General features: G+C 41.3%; 1 protein-coding gene across 3 annotated transcripts; it reads left to right on the top strand.

The window, feature by feature from the left end:
• The first annotated feature begins 6,625 nt into the window (after positions 1 to 6,625).
• On the top strand, positions 6,626 to 18,431 carry supt20 (SPT20 homolog, SAGA complex component). Of its 3 annotated transcripts, none has more exons than XM_041051778.1 (24): positions 6,626 to 6,724; positions 7,217 to 7,312; positions 7,490 to 7,525; positions 7,678 to 7,803; positions 8,134 to 8,260; positions 8,390 to 8,493; positions 8,787 to 8,903; positions 9,072 to 9,125; positions 9,494 to 9,633; positions 9,817 to 9,973; positions 10,421 to 10,477; positions 10,606 to 10,680; positions 11,330 to 11,499; positions 11,586 to 11,618; positions 11,736 to 11,847; positions 11,947 to 12,052; positions 12,674 to 12,829; positions 13,356 to 13,668; positions 13,758 to 13,861; positions 14,065 to 14,120; positions 14,752 to 14,862; positions 15,644 to 15,734; positions 16,487 to 16,575; positions 17,935 to 18,431. In XM_041051778.1, the coding sequence occupies exons 2-24, from the start codon at positions 7,310 to 7,312 to the stop codon at positions 18,079 to 18,081; spliced, it is 2,484 nt and encodes an 827-aa protein (XP_040907712.1). In that variant the 5' UTR covers positions 6,626 to 6,724; positions 7,217 to 7,309; the 3' UTR covers positions 18,082 to 18,431. The 3 variants fall into 3 exon arrangements, with proteins under 3 accessions (XP_040907712.1, XP_040907711.1, XP_040907713.1); XM_041051777.1 differs by having other exon boundaries at positions 13,755 to 13,861; XM_041051779.1 differs by lacking the exon at positions 16,487 to 16,575 and having other exon boundaries at positions 13,755 to 13,861.
• The last annotated feature ends 57 nt before the right edge of the window (positions 18,432 to 18,488 follow it).

The following is an 18,488-nucleotide window of genomic DNA, read 5'->3' as shown; positions in this document are numbered from 1 at the left end:
GATCCCTCAATGCACTGGAAAACTGTGTGTGGTAAATACAGTAAGTCAAAATTGAAAATATACCATTCTCCTTTACTTTCACTTCCAAACAATTTCAGGGATATTAAAAAAAAAAACATTTGACTTTCAGACTGCTTATGTTTTAGTGAATGAATGAATAGTCACTGAATGACCAAATCTTATCAGTTAATGGGTATCGGGTTATTTTAATCGATAGGGATGATGGCCAAAAATACAAAAATAAGGAGACTGTCCTCTGAAGAAAAAAAAAAGATAGGATAAGTTGCCTCAATTCCCCAAAATGACAATGTTTCCGTTCAAGTGACAAGGCCCTCTAATGGCCTTGAGAATTATGACGTCAGGAGCAAAGAAGGGAGTGAAGAAGTGTTTTTGGACACACTGGACACAGAAACTGGTGAAGTCTACTCTGTTTAAACTGCTTAGATGTGTCCTGGGTCTTTCACTTTCCGATTCTGGTGAAAAACATGAAGGATTGAGTACATACAGCTCACAAGACAGATCCAGCTGTGATCTCAGTGGGACTAAGACCTGACCATGAAATTGTTCCCTTTCCAAATGTACAGATTTTAGCTTGAACAAAAGATGTAATGCAGAGAATTTTGGAATTCCTGTGAGCCTTCGGGGAAGTGTAAGACTGAACTTGAGTAAATTTCCAGAGAAAATTTCCTTTTTCTCTCTGTCTATCTTTTCTTCTTACTTTCAGCTCTGCCTCCTGTCTGTGATGGATGAGGTCAGTTTCGACCTCACAGAGAGAGAGAGGCTGCTGCTGCTGCTGCTGAAGAAAAACATGAATAAATTAATTTCTGCATGTTTTTAGAGAATGTCACAGGAACAGAGGCCTTTGAACCTAAGATCAGTTGCATAATTGAAAACAGACTTTAGAAAACCTATTCCTTTCTAGCTTCTCTTTCACCAAATGGTGATTGCCAACACACAACTTTCTCTAAGTCCTCAAACAACTCGCACAATTTGAAACATATTCCCATATCTGCCTAACTCAGTAACTCAGAACTGAATGTAAAATCAAGTTAGACAGTGAAGTAATGCAAAAGTGCTGCTGTTTTGATTTTCTAACCACAAATAAAAGATATAGGCTAGATTTCAACCAGAGACATACAGAGAAAGCCATTTGTCTCGCTGTAGCTACTAGCCAACGCTCTGTAGGTCTTTTGCTCCTCTCCCATGTGAAATCATGAGATTTTTCTTCAGTACTGTAATCCAATACAACACGACAGAATAGCTCATTGTTTGGAACAATAGCTGAGTCACAAGCTCGAAGTGTGCAGCCATAATCCCCTCTGAACCACAAATGGACCCTGTAAACTAGTGAGCGGTGGCCCTCATCACCACAAAGCTGTTTGTATTTCCCACATTCATAAAGTAACTATATACATCTCATGCTTTTTCTACATAGGTCTGCAGTTTTGAAGAAGTCTTCATCAGGATGCGAGATGATGATAAGTGGATTTGACAGTTGAGAGGTAGCGCATGAAAGCTTCACAGATGAGAGTGAGAGGGGATTTCTAACCTGTGAATAATATTTTATCCCACTCAATAATATGAAATAAGAAATTTAGTGGGGGCATGTTAGGGTGTTATTCAACTGTGTGGATTATCTTCAAGGCTTACTCTTTTGTTTTACAATCAGTATTTGAGTCCCATGTGTTCATAAGGTGTGATGTTATGTGTTGAATTAAAAAGAAAATAGAAATTAGCTATAAGTTTATCTACATTTTATATTTAAATTGTTTATGTTTCATTTCTACTTTTTTATCTCCTAAACTTAAATAATTTATTTATGATAAGTGCAAATATATGAAACGATAAATACAAAATGGAAGCATGAGTGTAACACATCATAGCTTTTTAGTGCCTATGCTTTTGCACCATATAGTTTGAAATATGTCATCCCTCAGAGCATTATGTCATCTGACAGTCTGCTTTTGAAAGTTTTGGATTTGGAAAATCATGGCATCCTTTCACTTGGGCCGAGGTTGATGTTGTAAACTCCCACACAGCTGCAGTCTTCATTTCTTCGCATAAGAGAATAAACAGACTGAGATGGAAAAGTCTTCTCTCCCACAGTTTCCAGGTCCCACGTCTATCAAGGTGAGAGAGGAGAAGAGACAGACCAAAGAGTGGAGGGAGGGAGAGTGAGAGTAGATGTAGGTGCTGTATATTTAGGATTATGCCAACTGCTTGTCAACATTGAAAAGAATTTATTTCTCCCATTCCCACTGGACATTCATGTTTATCAGTACCACACAGACACATACCCTAGACACATTTCATGATCCACAGTGCCTCATAGCTCATCCTAAACTGGAAAAAACATGACCAGAGCTCATGGCACAGCAACATAACATAAATTAAAAACTATATCTGATAATGTCCCTGCTCACCTCATAAACAAAACAACATGATTCTTGTTATAAAAGGCTTTTTTTATGGTCAGTGATCTATCACACCTCAACACTTTTTGGATTTGAAAGCTTCCAGCAGCTGCAAAAAAGCCTGCCACATGTCAGGACTTTGGAAAGTCATGTGATTTTTTTCACTGCATCTTTGCCTTTTATTACTAATCAATGATATTATTAACAGTTTGGGTATTTTTTCCTGTATAAAGTTTTTATTCACAGGTGTTATGACTCATCAGAAGTAAATGTTGGCGAGTAGAGAAGGACCATTTCAGAACCTCTCTACTTACCGGTCCAATAAAATGACTGTAAGAGCAGCTATTAAATGGATAAATGATGAAAGTAGATTCCCATATGAATATTGGAATAGTACATTAGAGGAAGAAGAAAATAAAAGTGGATGAAAGCCAGCCAACACTGTCACTTTTAGTTGTTCATGAAAAGGTAAGAATGATGATTTCAAGACAAGAGAACAGTAAATGGCCTTTATGTGACCTTTACAATGTTCAGTTTTGCGGTCCTTACTGTCAAGCCGAGTTGCAGCATCCACAGCAGATCAGAGAGGAGACTTACAAACAAGGCAATTTCAAAATGTTGAAAATAGAAGAGAAATTGTTTGAAATTATGGACAAAGACAGTAATTGGTAGACCTTACAAAAAACGTGGAAAACTTGGTTGAATGAGCACTGCACAAACATGTACGCTCTATCTACACATTCCCATACAAAACAAAATGGACATTTCCTGTTCCCCTGAGGCTTTGGCTCTGGATGCACTATGAAAACCAAACGCTGTTTAGATTGAAGTCAAAAGGCTGTTTACATAGATGCGCCAGACAGTAAGTCATTGGTTCTGGCTACTTGCCAACTCTACTTTGCCAGAACGCACTGTGGATGAGCTGAATAATTGAATTCAGGTCCTAATTTGGAGGCAAGATTACTCAAAATCCTCAAACCCTGCACTCTCTCCACATGGCTGCAATGCAGGGATTAAGTTAAGGGTTTGTAACTATGCAGCTGTCATTTTTGATTTGTCAGGAGAGGAACATTGGTACGAAAATGGTTCCAACACATTAACCTGATCTGAGAGCACCTCTGATGCTTTCATCAGCATGCTAACAATAAGAAAAAGAACTCAAAATGTATATCACACAGGTTTTCAAGTCTCAAATAACTTCTTTCTCTGCTGTTGATGAGGATGCAAATTGCAGTTAAAGAATGACATTAAGTGACCTTTAAAAAGAAAAGAAATTAAGTAAGAGGCATTGCACGAGCTTGTTGCACACCTGACAGCCTGCCAAATGTTTCCCCTCACTGGAGATAGGGTTTCACAGAGTACCTGTCATCATCATTATCGAATTGAACCCTCCCTCCCTTCTAATATTGCGTTCATAATAACTCATACTCTCTGTAGCTTTGGCAGATTCATTTGACTCAGCTTATTGTACAAACCATGAAGCTAAACATGGTATAAAACATATATGACATGGTCCAAATCCAAAATGGAAGACTTATCGACATCACTGAATGCAGACACCATACTTCTCAGGAATACCGCCACGCATTTCATTTTACACTTTCATGTCTTTTTTCCATTATGTTTCCCTTTAACACAGTGTCCAGCTGTTCAGTATTATATGCTTATTCATTCCAAGTTCCAACCAAGCACAGTCTTCCTTTGAGAGGACATACTGTAAAAAATGAATTATTGTGAGGATGTATGTTAATTCAGCACCACAGCCTGAGCCTTTGGTAATGTCCTGGATGGAAACCAGTCAGAGGAAAAGCTGCATAGATGGTGCTGCCAGTGTGAAACTAACATTTTCTTGACTCCTTTTCTTTATTGCTTCATTTATAAACATAAATCAGTCAGTCACCCATCAGTTTGACAATGTTTTGTTTTGGGGTTTTTTTGTTTTTTTTTAAATCATGGTCCAACATGCAGTGTTGCTGTGATCAACACTGATTAAAACCAGTGATAGATCATTTCTGGTCAATTAGTCACTTCATAAAGCTTGCTCTGGGATTTGAATCAGTGGAGAAGCATTCATTGCTGAGGCAGTTGAAACCATTTTAATTTGATCAATACACCAGAAACAGCATGCTGGCAGTATCAGCAACACATGTGGATTCAAACTAACTTTAACCATATGAAATCCTGTCCTTTGTATACAGAAGAAAGGCTTTAAAGAACAAGCTTACATTCTGAAATGTGACTGACCCCAAGCAAGCCCTGTCATGTAGAGAGAGAGAGAGAGAGAGAGAGAGAGAGAGAGAGAGAGAGAGAGAGAGTGTGTGTGTGTGTGTGTGTGTGTGTGTGTGTGTGTGTGTGTGTGTGTGTGTGTGTGTGTGTGTGTGTGTGTGTGTGTGTGTGTGTGTGTGTGTTGCAGGTGAGGACTGATCCTAACTGAGCCCCACCCAGAACTTTTTTGTGCTCATAAAGAAACTACTCATACTGTGGAGATGTTGCTGTTGAAAGAACACTTTTCAACACCAGCCAGAAGAAAAAACATAACTGCTCACTTATGCTTAAATCAATAATTGTTACAATGCATTTATGAAATTTTTAAGTGAAATTCATGTGCTCAAACAGAGTTGTAAACGTTTTCCTTGGCAAGTTTCTAAAAGCTGGAAAGCTGGTTCATTCTCTGCTCTCTGTACATTAACTACACCACTTTATGGAAACATTTAGATTATATGTCTTCAAAAACTGCTGTAAATGTCTGTTGTATAGATTACAGACCCAAACTGTTCTCACCTCTATATTTGTGAGTGGAAATGTTAAATTTTTACAAATGAATCCAATTTTCCTTTATGTTGCTGCTGTTGGACTACTCAGCTGTGGCATTCAGCCTAATGAATCTGCTATCCTGCTCTTCCCCCTACTGTGCATTTATGGGATTTCAGTCTACCATTACATGCACATTATATATTCAATAGTCTGTTTTCATCTGTATCCAAATGTCCCAAAACTTAAGACATCCTTCACAATTTAGGAGAAAAATTTTCTTTTGCTCTTGTATAATAAACTCAAATGGACACACTGGCCCCTTTTTATTCATATGTCATTTTATTTTGTTCACTGCCCTCCTCCGGATAGTTAACTTTAAATACAGAATTACTGTAACAATGTGAGGCATAGGATCCTGCTATTACCGACAGCAAGGATTTGTCAAAAAAACTTGCAATGGTTAGTGTTTTTATTTTCACATATCAGGTCTAATTAAGTTGCAGAATATGAGCATTTGTCCTGTCATTGTTGCTAAAGTGTAATATCTAAAACGTTTAAGCAGCAGTTACAATCAAGCTGGTTAGTCTTGCATTTTTAGTAGGCTAAAATATCCATACTGCTGACTTGGCTACTTTGATTCAGGGTCAGCAGTCCGATTAGACTCTAATTATTTGTACACTGATGATTATTCACACTCCTATAGCCAGGCTCATTTAATTACATTTGGCAGTCTGTTTATGGTTTTCAGTGAATTCGAGTGGTATGAGAGCTTCCAAACAAACTCAAGGAGAAACAACATAAAGACACTGGACAGTCTGCTTTCTAAAAGGGTCACACCATGCCAGCTCACCCAGAAGTATGAACATTTCCCAGTTTTTGACATCTCAAAAAAAAAAAAAGTTCATTTGGGGTCAGGCTCTGGGTCTCTGTAAAGCGCTTTGAGAAAGTTTTGATTGCGGAAGGCGCTATATAAATAAAACTGAATTGAATTGAATTGAAAATCCGGGAGCATGAGGAAGAGATGTACATGAATACCTATGTGACTGTATTTAAATTTTTTTTTTTTTTTTTTTATGTTTTGATACAACCACTTTGATGTTCATCTTTTTAACTGTGCCCAACCTTGACACCTGAGAAGATTTAATCAGTACTTTTGATCATTGCCCTGCTGTAGAAACCACTGTGCTTTTTCACTTTCTTGACTGAATGCATGACATCTGGATCCAGAAATTTCCGATATTTGGTGGAATCCATCCCTCCCTCTGCCTGTGCCTCAATGATCTGGGGTGTCCAAACTTTTGCATACAACTGTATGTCTTAATGATAGTTTAAGGAAAGTTGTCTCTATGTACCAGGTATAGATCAGGTATCCGCCGGAAAGTAGGCGCTTTCCGTGGCTCCGCCCATCGCTGCTCAAACCGGAAGTTTAGCTGTTGTTGTCACACTGGAAGAAAATGGCTGCCGCTCTGACTTTTTTTCAATGAAGACACTGATATTTCAATTTCATTTCCTTTTCTGGCATCGGAGCTACAGTCGACCGCTATGCAATCTAGAAGGCAAGTCCATCCTGTTCGTTGAGGTTGACGTCGCTTTACTGGTTTGCGCCTCAAGCGGAGTAACATCGTTAGCGTAGCGGGTAACTCGCAGCTTGCCCACTAGGAACGGGCTAGCATGCTAACGTTAACCATGCTAGCCTCAACGGTCGGGCATCAACGAGCTTGTTGCTATTCAGGCACTCTCTTGACTGCGCTCCCAGCCATCTGAGTTCATTAACCCTAGCTACCCAGTTCTGTCGACTCTGAGCCACACCGTGTATCTACTTTGCCGGAGTGTTTAAAACAAAAGCAACGGATGAAAGAGCTTCGCTCGTTAGTCCTCATAGCTGTTTGTGTGTGGCATCTGATTGAGTGCCAGCCAAGCTATTTGGCATCAGTACTGACTTAACAACCTGCCAGCCACGTCGAGTGTCTGTATCCGTGTTGATTTATCTGTCATCAGCGTTTGTTTGGCCGTGCTTCGTGAAATACATCTGCTGTGTTACTGTGCAGGGTGTGAATGGTCACTATAGGAAGGTGACAGTGTGGGGCAGAAAGGACAGCATCGTCTACCGTCACTCGCCTTGCAGCTGGCGGTGGACCACAATGGTAAGTTCCATCTCTTTCAGGTCATCTATCTCTATCTGTCCACTGGATATCCACATATGTTTTATTCTCAATAAAATATCCGACTACAACTCTTCACCAAGACTGGCACAGTTTGTCTCTACATATTTGGCAATTCCCTTTGTGACTGAGCCGTTTCTTTTCTCTTATTTCTCTTAGCAACAAGTTTTGGAATATGCATTGGATCGAGCCGAGGTAAAAGCCAGGTCTTTGTGGTTGTTTGTTGAAGGAGAAACCAGCAGCATGTTCTCCTATGTAACTCTGTGCACCATCTGAAGGCAGACCATGTTAGGCATACACTATCCTATCCCAGCATTCATTAACACAGTCTGTTATCTGTTGTTCAGTACATTGTGGAAAGTGCTCGACAACGACCAGCCAAAAGAAGAATTTCATCTGGCGGGAGGAAGAGTTTATATCAGAAGCTTTATGAGCTGTACATAGAGGAATGTGAGAAAGAGCCAGAGTTAAAGGTTTGTATTATACAACTTGAATCTCAGTTATGACTAGGTTATTATGGACATGCTTTAAAACCTAGTTTGTTCCAATCTGAGGGGGATGAGTGGAAAATGTGATTTTTGGGACATTAAACTGTGATGATAGTGTTTTCTAAGCGTGCATGCACAGGTTACCTGTGTGTGCATATTAAACTACTATTTAAGAGCTTTAGCTCAAAGTAGATGCGGGTGGAAAGCCATAACATTTTTCTCACAGTGAGTCAGCATGAAAATACAAGAGATTTTTGTTGCTGATATGAAAGATTTGTCTGTTATGTGCATTTTTTGTTTGTTGTCTTTCCAAAGAATTTGAGGAGAAATGTGAATCTACTGGAGAAGCTGGTGTCTCAGGAGTCTGTATCATGTCTGGTGGTCAACCTGTACCCTGGGAATGAAGGCTATTCTTTAATGCTCAGGGGCAAAAATGGATCTGGTAAGAGAAGCCAGTTATAAGCTATTACTCAGGTCCAGCCAGATGTTTTTTTTTTTTTAGTTTTTTTTTCCAGATTTGTTTTTACTCAATTGTCTCATCTGGAATATTCATATTTGTGTTCCTTTCTAGATTCAGAAACAATCCGTCTGCCATATGAAGAGGGAGAACTGCTGGAGTACCTAGATGCGGAGGAGTTGCCTCCTATTCTTGTGGATCTTTTGGAGAAATCACAGGTTTGTATGTGTTTGTGCATAAATAGAAATGTTAATATATATAAATAATGTGGCAGATTTTAAAGTGCATGGACTGTATATTTAATTCTTTTAACGTGAGGTTACAGTAATGTAAATATCACGAATCATATTCAAAGTATATACTATTAGTATAGTATATAGTGCTAAAGGCATCAAGGGGCTATGTCTGTCAGGCCTTGATATCTTAGGAGTAGGTCCATATTGGTTATTGCTTAATAAGCTCCTGTTTTGTATCCATCTGTTTGACATCCACTACATGCATTGTGTCTCAGGTGAACATCTTCCACTGTGGCTGTGTAATAGTAGAGGTGAGAGATTACAGACAGTCTGGAAATACCAAGATGCCCACCTATCAGAGCAGACACATCCTGTTGCGGCCAACCATGCAGGTAAACCAGTAGAATATGTGGAGAACCTCTTTCATGTAGACCAAAGCAAACCTTAAAACTGATAAACTAAAGTACTGTTTGAGCCAGCAAAAGATTTTGGCCTTGAATGAGTATTACAGATGACCTTTAACAAGCTGGCTTGTTTACATCTGTCTTTTTGCCCTTCAGACTCTGATCTGTGATGTCCATGCCATGACCAGTGACCACCACAAGTGGACACAGGTAAAGCATCGTGTTTACTATTTCAGTGAGACAGAAGAGATTAAATCCCCCTTCAGTTGAAACTTCACTATCTTGAGTTCCTCTTTTTTCTGACCTATGAAAGCATTTTGTTTTGGGCTGTGTGTTGGCTGTGTTTTGTTCTTTACATATACATTATACTTAGATAATGTATTTTTCTTTACAGCAAATTCAAATTATGTTCAGTGTTTTTATTAGAAATTTTTGGTGAAATGCGTCTGCAGTGCCTTAGCTAATAAAAATTTGCTTGATCATTACCGTACGCAGTCCTTTCTTGTGTATCTTGAGTCCTTTTAGCATCAGCTCATTGTGCAGGTGTTTTCTGTAGCGTCTGTTTTTCTTTGTTTTAGGATGACAAATTACAGCTGGAGAGTCAATTGATTTTGGCGACAGCTGAACCTCTGTGTCTGGACCCCTCCATTTCTGTCACCTGCACAGCCAACCGCCTGCTCTACAACAAACAGAAAATGAACACTCGCTCCATGAAACGGTACAGAATACACTCACCAGCAGTGGAGTCAGCTCCTTTTGAATATGATCACACCAGGATTGATTTTTCTTTTTGAAATGGAGGACATGAAAGATGAAAGTTCTGTTATTGTGAAAAGATAAAGTCAATGAATGAAGCAAAAGCCATTTGAAGACACGTACGTCTTGTTTGTTTGCACTGTAGGTGTTTCAAGAGGCACTCTCGAGCTGCTCTGAACAGGCAGCAGGAGCTGTCCCATCTGCCCATGCCACCTCAGCTACGACTCTACGACTACCTACAGAGGAGGAAAGAGAGGAAACCCGCTCCTGTCATAGACCTGAAGATCTCAAAGATCGGAAACGTAAGTAGTCAAACTACCTGTAACAGAACAAGCATATTTAAGCTGTGTACATACTGAGATATAATAAAATTGACTAAGGCTTTTTTACCATGTGGTAGACCTTTTCTTCCCACACGACAAATATTGTCCACCCACCTGTTTGTCTGTCAGGACACTTATATATTTAAATGAAACTTGAGGAAATGTGTCTTCCCAGGATTGTGTTCAGCCATGCTAAAATGTATTTTAATTTCCCTAAGGGTGTCTCTAAAACAGCAGGTGAAAACAAGTTGATGTTTCAACACTTAAAACTTCTGTTTACAGTTTCGCACTGTAGAGGAAAATCTCTTAGCCTGCGGTAGAATAGGTCGATGCATGTTGTCATAGTGCTCTCTCACTTGTTTTTGCTCATGCCTTTTTTTTTCTCTGTTGCTGTCGTCTTGGCTTCTTGACTATCATCACTTGCAGTGCGTTGACATGTGGAAACAGAGCAACTGCCAACTAACTGTACCGAAGGAAATTGATGTAAGTAGCTCAGTGTTCCTCCATAACATTGTCACTTAAACATTTGAACCCACACTACTTAAAACCTACTCAACTCATAGCCTGACAGTTATACCAAACCAGATGGATTTGTTTGTGTGTTTTTCTAGGTGGAAAAGTATGCTGTGGTTGAGAAATCCCTGCAGTTGGAGGAATCTCAGACCACTGTTATCTGGCCTGCTGAGGTAAGTGTGGCAGCAGCATTAACATTCTCTTAGGGTACAAATCAGTGAGAGCTGCTTGCTGTCAGGAATACGCTGGGAGCTTTTGTGTGTAACCTGTAATGTTCCATAGGAAACAAAGAAGAATTGACTCCCGCGAACATAGAAGAGATATCTTCTAGAAGGCTGAACTATCTTAAACAGATTTCTTTTTTGATGACTTGCCATGAACACTGTTGTGCTTAACCACAAAAGTGCAATAAATGTGGAACATATGCTTTCACACATGCTTCTTCTATTCTGGAAAAAAAGACCTCAGTGGACTGCAGAGCATGACCATGTCAGGGACATTGCTTCTGTCCATAAATGGAGCTGGACTCTTTTTCACATATTTCCAAAATACCTCATCCCATATGATAGTCAGTGAGGTGAAGGGTAATATAGTCTGGGTGCAGGGCCCTGAAACAGGTGCTGTTAGTCACAGTCATGAGGCAAGGCTGATTTCTAAAGTGAACATTAATGCTTGTGACCCTACATTAAACAATAGTCCACCTTTATCTATGCTGTGTATAATTTACCGTTACTTCTATTTTTTTCTTCTGCCTCTGCTTTTATTCACCCTGTTTTACAAACCTCTTTCATTCAGTTGTTTTTGTCCACTTTGTTTACACAGGAAGTTATAGATGACTACACTTTTGAGTGTGATGTCGGGGGGCAAGCACAGAGGACCAAGGTGTCTATCTTCCAGTCGATGGGAGATCCACTGGTCTATGGGAAGATCTACTGTGCTAAAGAACCAAAAGCAGAGGAGGACAGCCCGGACCTAAAGCTCATACATCCCCCGTAAGGACAGTCTGTGAGACAGATTCAGTATACATGACTGAATTTGGAATGCTCACTCAACTTCACCTCTTTTGTCTCATTCACAGCTTCCTCATAGGGTCCAAGATTGATGCAGACCGGTGAGTCACCATGTTTTCTTTTGTTGAGAAGCTAACCCTGTCAGTTATGCAGTTTTCAGGGATATGCATTTGGAGACATGGTATAAATTTAGATTTTGTGCTATGTCTTTTTCATAGGTTTCTTACTCAGTACAAAGAAGTGTATGAAAGAGACGTCAAGTGTCAGGTCAAGATGTCCCATAACTCAGGCAGCGTGGGACAGGGGCCTCCCTCCCCCAGCAAAGATGAGGTAAGTACCTCCTTGCTTGGATGTAGTCGAGGATTGACTATGCTGGAATCGGCACTGTGTGAAAATTACTTCTGTGTTACTGTTTGTGATGTACTGCAGGGTGATGGTATTTCTCCACTGGTCCAGACGTCTGTTTTGGGAAAAGGGGTGAAGCACAGACCCCCTCCCATCAAACTGCCTTCAGGATCAGGCAGCAGCTCCTCAGGTACATTACTACTGCTAAGAGGAAGTGCAAACATGTTGTGGCCCTACATGATTCCTGAGTACAGTGTGTTAGAAAACAGATGCAGGCGGTAGGGAAGAAGGGATAAATAGCCTTGTTTGTGAAAATAAAATCTCCCCCTGTTGCCATTTGTGGCACTCTTTTTACTGCAACAAATAATTTGAAGTTGGAAAAAAGAAATCACACTCTTTGTCTTGGTGTTAGCTGAAAGGATTCTGGAAACTGTAGAAAATTGTAAACCAAAGTAGACAAGGAAGGTTGTTGGAAAAGACTCGTAATCAAATCTTAAATGGCAACAAAAAACATCTGGAATCCATCAGACATCATAGTTTCATTAACTTTAGCATCACAGAAGTGTAAAGAGGTGGATTTTTTTTCTTTCATGGCCAGCATTAAAACTGCTGAGTGACACTGAGCTCAGCTGTTACAGGGTAAGGGTTATGATTATTGGCAAACTGTATACTGTGGAGCACAAAAGGAAACCTACACAGAACTATAAAGTTCTTAAATGTGAAGTTTTAAGGTTAGAAAGAGGTGTTTTACAGATCAGGCTCAGTGCAGTAAATGGTGCAGTAAATACATCAATTTTTCTTTTTTAATCAGGTAATCCATATAGTTCACAAACCACCAGTGGTCTACTCAAGTGTCCTACGCCCCCTCCTGCCAAAAGCCAGTCTCTGAACAGGAAGCACTCCATGGAGCTGGGCCAGGTGGGCCTGCTGTCACCTGCCTCCCTCTCCCCTATGGGCTCCACACAGAGTGAGTACAACCAAGTTTGACTAATCATTGAGCTTCTTGCTTTTATCAGGCAGAGCTACAGCTGTGACATTTAGTTGTCTTGGAATATCTTACAACAGCTCCTACATTTTCCAGATCTGGAAATTTGTTTTGCTGAAATGATGAGAAGTGTCCTTGACAAGGGTCCAGGTCTTAAGAAACATGGAGGCATGAAACTACAGGGACATATCTGGAACTTGACAAGCACACAGAAAATTGCATCACTGCAAGCACTTTTCCCTTTAGTGTTACCTAAAGCCAGCTGGCATGCAGGTTGTCAGAAAAATGGATGAAGTTTTGTCATGAGCCTCATAATTTAAACTGAAATCAGCTGTTATTTAGGAAGATTATCTTCCATTTAGCAAAGTGGTCATTGTCATAAGTGCTCAGCGCCCCAAAAAAAAACGAATCAAGCACTGAACTAACAGAATGAGTATATCATTTTGTCATGCTAAGCTCTTGCTTACAAAACTCTATAGGTATTTTAACCCGCTTTCTCCTCCTTCAGGATCGGGAACCCCCAAGCCATCCACCCCCACACCCACCAACACGCCATGCTCCACCCCGCACCCCACCGACTCCCTCACTGCTCCTCTTTCGGTGACCCCTACCCCTTCAGACCCTCCCATGGTTCAGAGCCAGTCGCAGCCAGCCCTCCTCACGCCTTTCCCCCAGCAGCAGCTGGCTCTAAGCCAGCCCCTGCCTGTCATGACCATTCCCCTGCCCACCATGGGTACGTCCATCACCACAGGAACCACCTCATCGCAGGTCATGGCCAACCCTGCAGGGCTCAATTTCATCAATGTGGTCAGCTCCGTCTGGTAAGAATATAAATAGTCCCTGAAGTCATACTGTTTACTTGCTAGCCACTGTCACTTTTTATGACGGTGCTGTACTGTTTGTGTAGCAGTCCTCAAACCTTGATGAGTGGCTCCAACCCCATGTTGGGCCCAGGCCTTAACCTGAGTGGAATCCTGCCACCTGGAGGGCTGATGCAGTCCGCAGCACAGACTGGTAAGAGATTTCAATGGCACGTCCCCTTATAAGTTACCAACATCATTTATGAGCCGTCAGTCTCCATATGACATGCAGACAAACAACAGACAATGCCACAGGGTAGTAGGGTGGTGTGTTACCGTGGGGAGTTCCCTTAAAATGAACGTCCCATGGTCTTACGGGTCTTCACAGGGGGAATTTTACTCTGATTTGTGTTGCAGGGAGTCATTTTGGCCTGAATAGCAGTGCTGGGTTGAGACCACTGAACCTTCTGCAGGTATGACTTTACCAGTTAGTCTGTAACACTGTTAGTTGCATGCACTGGGTGTTTGTTTGGCACCTGGAATAGTAATAAGCTGTGTGTCAGTCAACTACATGGCTTAGTTTCCTCAGATGTCCTTTTCCTGCAGCTCACTGCATATGCCATGTAGTGAACACCTTTTATCAAGTTGTTCCAGTGCCCCGGGGCATGTGTCTTTTGTATGTGGTGCCCTGAATGACAATGACCCACTCACCCCGACAGCATTGGTGCCACCCTTTACTTATTGAGATGCAAAGCCTTTGCTGGGGGAAGGTCAAGTGCAGAAGAAGGATAATCTGAACATGGGCACATATCACTTCAAGATCATTGCTTGTGATATCCCCTTTATAATCCTTTCTAGTTTTGAAATTGTGATAGCTGTGATGGTCTAGTTACCCTGTGTTGTTTGACTTCTTTGTTAATTCTCCCATTTTTCCCTGCTCTTGTCCACTGTTGCTTACATGTGCATCATTCCTTTCCCTCTGCCTCTCCTCCCTCCATCTCCAACCCTTCCTTTATCCTCACCTCCTTGTCTGTCACTCCCCTACTTTTTGTTTGTTGGTGTGGTGTGTGTGCGTGTTTGTTTGTTTGTGTTTTACATTCCCAGATCCCCACTGGTCCTCTCATCTTTAACTCTCTGCAGCAGCAGCAGCTGTCTCAGTTTTCCCCACAGCAGAGTCAGTCAGCCACCTCCAGTCCTCAACAGCAGGGCGAGACGGTGAGACACGCAGTCACATTTGCATGAAAACACATGCAAGCACATACAGTCAATATTAGGGAAGTGATAAATGAGCCAAGGACCACCCCAGGCTATATGGGCCAGAAGGAAGCCAGAACTCAGAAATTTGAAAGAAAGTGCTTTGGTGACCCAGCTAAAGCCCAGTCCTGAGTCACAATGGAAAATCTATTGAATGACTTCATGGTAGCTGTCACGAATCTCTTAGTCATGCAAGAGCAAGTTTGAACAAATCTGCAAGGAATAATGGGAGAAAAGCCCAGAATCCAACAGTGCCAAGCTGATGCTAACATATTCCAGCAGGCACTGTAGGAGAAGCTGTAACAACTGCCAAAACACCTCATAACCAACTAATGGCTGGACCCTCATTGTTCTGAGCGTGCAGATGAGAACTAGTAAAATCAGCATCATATTTTAAAACCACTTTTTAAAACTTAAGAGTGCTCAAAGGGTAGGTAAACCAATGCTTGTGGCTCTCAAGTGAAGAAGGGTTTAAAGTTTCAAACAAAGAAAAAACATATTGTGCTTTTCCATATAGGAGCAAGAGGAAAGTAGAATTCATTTGTAGAACTGGTAACTTTCTTTTTAGAAGTGTTACAGAAAATACAGTTTAATGCAAGTGTTGAGTATTTTGGCGACGCACTGTTCACATTACTCACATGTTTGTAGTCAAAGGATTTTGTGGTGGCAGTGAACAGGTGTGGGTGACAGATGTGTGGGTCATGACCTCACTGTCTTGCTCTACCTTTGACTTTCTTTACAGGGTGACCAGGGGTCAGATCAGAGTTTAGGAAACCAGCAAACAGCGGTCATCAACCTGGGTGTCGGAGGCTTCATGTCTCCACAGGCAGCAGGTATGAACAACCATCCCCCAGTCACACACACACACGTAAATACACACTAAACCTACACAAATCTCTCTAAAACATTTCTCTTCATTCAGTCCCTTAACCTGTTTCAAAACAAATTCACACCATGCCACTAACTAGTACTAATAAGAGAAGATTTACTAATGTATTCATTATTGTAATTACTGTACATTAGGACTCATAGTCTGTAACTAAACACGATCATTTTACTGAAGTTAGCCATTGTTCCTCTCAGTGGAGCATGTAACGTCTGACAGGAGAGACTCAACTTCCCCTTCTTCTCTGCTACATTTTCTTTTTTTTTTCTTCTTTTTTCTCTGTTGTTTTTTGCCCCCACCCTTATGTCTTTCCCTCTTGCACTGTCTTTCCGTCCTCCTTCTCAACCTGCCCTACTCACTTGCTCTTTTCCCGCTCACCCCATTCATGCTATTTGCCCATAATCCACTTAAAATTCTCCATGCACATGGTCATTTACCTGTGCTGTTGGCTTCCCTGCGACGTTCCCTCTCTTTGTCTTTTTTTTCTTCCATTTCACCTCTTTCCTTGTGTGTGGTTACACATCACTGAAACCACGCCCTCACCCCCTGCCCATCCCTCACCTCATCCTCATCACCCTCCCACCCTCCCTTGCCTTGTGTATTTTCTCTCTTCATACTTTACTCCATTCCTTTGCTTCTCTCCCTCTTGCCGTCACATCCTTCCCTCTGGGGCTCCCTCTCTCCCTCCTCCCCCCTTAGTGCTGTCCCAGTTGGGCTGTGGGCTGGACGGGTCTGGGCCCCCGCTGCCTTCTCCAAGGCTTCAGCAGCAGCACCAGCCACAGATCCAAGTAATACAGCAACTTTAACATCTGTGTACACATATAGATTTTTGTAGGAGCCAAACACTGAGTCTAGATTCATCAGCCAACTGTCCATGCCTTCATTTAGCAGGCATTATCTAAATTAACTTAATGCTGTGTGTTAAAGTCTAAAAAAGACAAGGATTTTTTAATCTTTCTTTACACATGAGTTTAATATTTTCATCAGACCTGGGTAGAAAACGCTTTACAAACATTTGTGTTCTGCATGTCACAAAATAAAAATACATTTAAGGCCCCAAAATAGCTGAGTTTTAAGGACTTTGAACATTTGAAAACGTGGTAAAACCAACGATGTAAGTCTGATAAAAATATATTTTAGTCAATCTTTACTATCTTTATTTTTCTTAAATGTGCCTTTTATACACAGTAAAAAATGTAACTAACAACTCCTAATATATTCTCAATTATTTTTTTTATTTACTTCTAATGAGTAGTTGTATTTAAAACCGTATCACCCCAGGTCTGATTTTCATCAAAATCCTTCTTCACCACTTGCCTTGTGGAATTATTTTTTTCTTTGTTGTAGATCCACATCATTCACTCCATCTTGTGTTGTATGTTTGGTTAATATGTTGTTTGACGAAAGATCACAGCAGTCCCAGTACTTCCAGCAACCCACACACCAGAGCTTGTGGCACTTCTGATGGCAGCAACTAACAGCGTGTCGAAGTGGGAGGCATGTTCTTACAAAGCACTTAGCACCAGGACCTGAAATATTGTTACTGGGTAGATACTGTTGAAATGCTGCTGACTGCATCATGACAGAGCTGAGAGCCTGTTACACTGTAAGCATGAAGCGTAAGGTGTTAAAAAAAAATTGCCCAGTTGAAGTTGCTGACTTACTCTGAGCAGAAAGCACGGTTGCTAAGCTGCATGTCTGTCGTTGCCAGGATCACAGCCAATACTTTGTGTCTCCAGGACGCCACTGGTGCTGCTTGACTGTATCCTGCCTCACTCCCCAACACACCCCGCCCCAAATCTGTATCTCCTCCTTCTCCTCCCTCCCCTCTGCAACCCATTAACCACTCTTCTGTGTTTCTCTGCACACTCCTCTTGTATGTCATACCAGGCTTCAGTTCAGCTTCACTAACCCATGCCACTTAACAACAGAGATGTCTATGACACAGGGAACTTTGATTCCAGGTTCAGTGAGGGGGTCTGCTCAACACTGCTGCCAGTGAATGTTTCTTTTAACCATGCTGCAGATGCTTACACATACCTTAAACCCACTGACGATAACGTGAATTATGTTGCCTGTAGTAACATACTGGCATCGCCTCTGATGTTTTTTTTTTTGTTTTTCATTTTTCTTTCTGCACTGGACAGTTGCAATTCTTGCAGCACCAAATGCAGCAGCAGCAAATGGCTATGGGAGCAGCAGCTCCTCAGGGGGGAGCGCCACGGCAACATACCGCCAACCAACCAAGAAGTAAGAGGAAGAGGAGCACGCCACAGCCCCTCCCTAAGTCATGACAGACTAAAATCACACTAAAAACCCTTCCCCCAGCTACACAAGGACGTGAATGATCCATACTGTGCTCTTTGTCTGCCTCACTGTGGAGACTGCAGACAAAAAAAAAAGACTTTTTTTGCTGTTTGTTTGTCTTTTTTCTAGCTGACGAATTTGTATGTAATGGTTGTCAGAGGTTTTGGAAAACCAAAACTGTGTCCACCATAGAAGGTGGGGTTTTTAGACCAGGGAGCCCTACGCTTAAAGAACCTTAGTGATATTTTTGAGATGAAACAGAAAAAGATGGTTCTCGTAGGTAGCGGGCTTCCACAATTACACATTGCCCCTTCAGGAAGCTTTTTTTTTTTTTCTATGGAGGCCCCGTGGACTGAGAGGATCATGAATGCACATTTTCAGAGGATTCCTCATG

This window comes from Toxotes jaculatrix, chromosome 12, assembly GCF_017976425.1.
Source record: "Toxotes jaculatrix isolate fToxJac2 chromosome 12, fToxJac2.pri, whole genome shotgun sequence".
Classification (NCBI taxonomy): Eukaryota; Metazoa; Chordata; class Actinopteri; family Toxotidae; genus Toxotes; species Toxotes jaculatrix.
The sequence above is the reverse complement of the archived record's forward strand: the minus strand, read 5'-3'. Positions and strand labels throughout refer to the sequence as shown.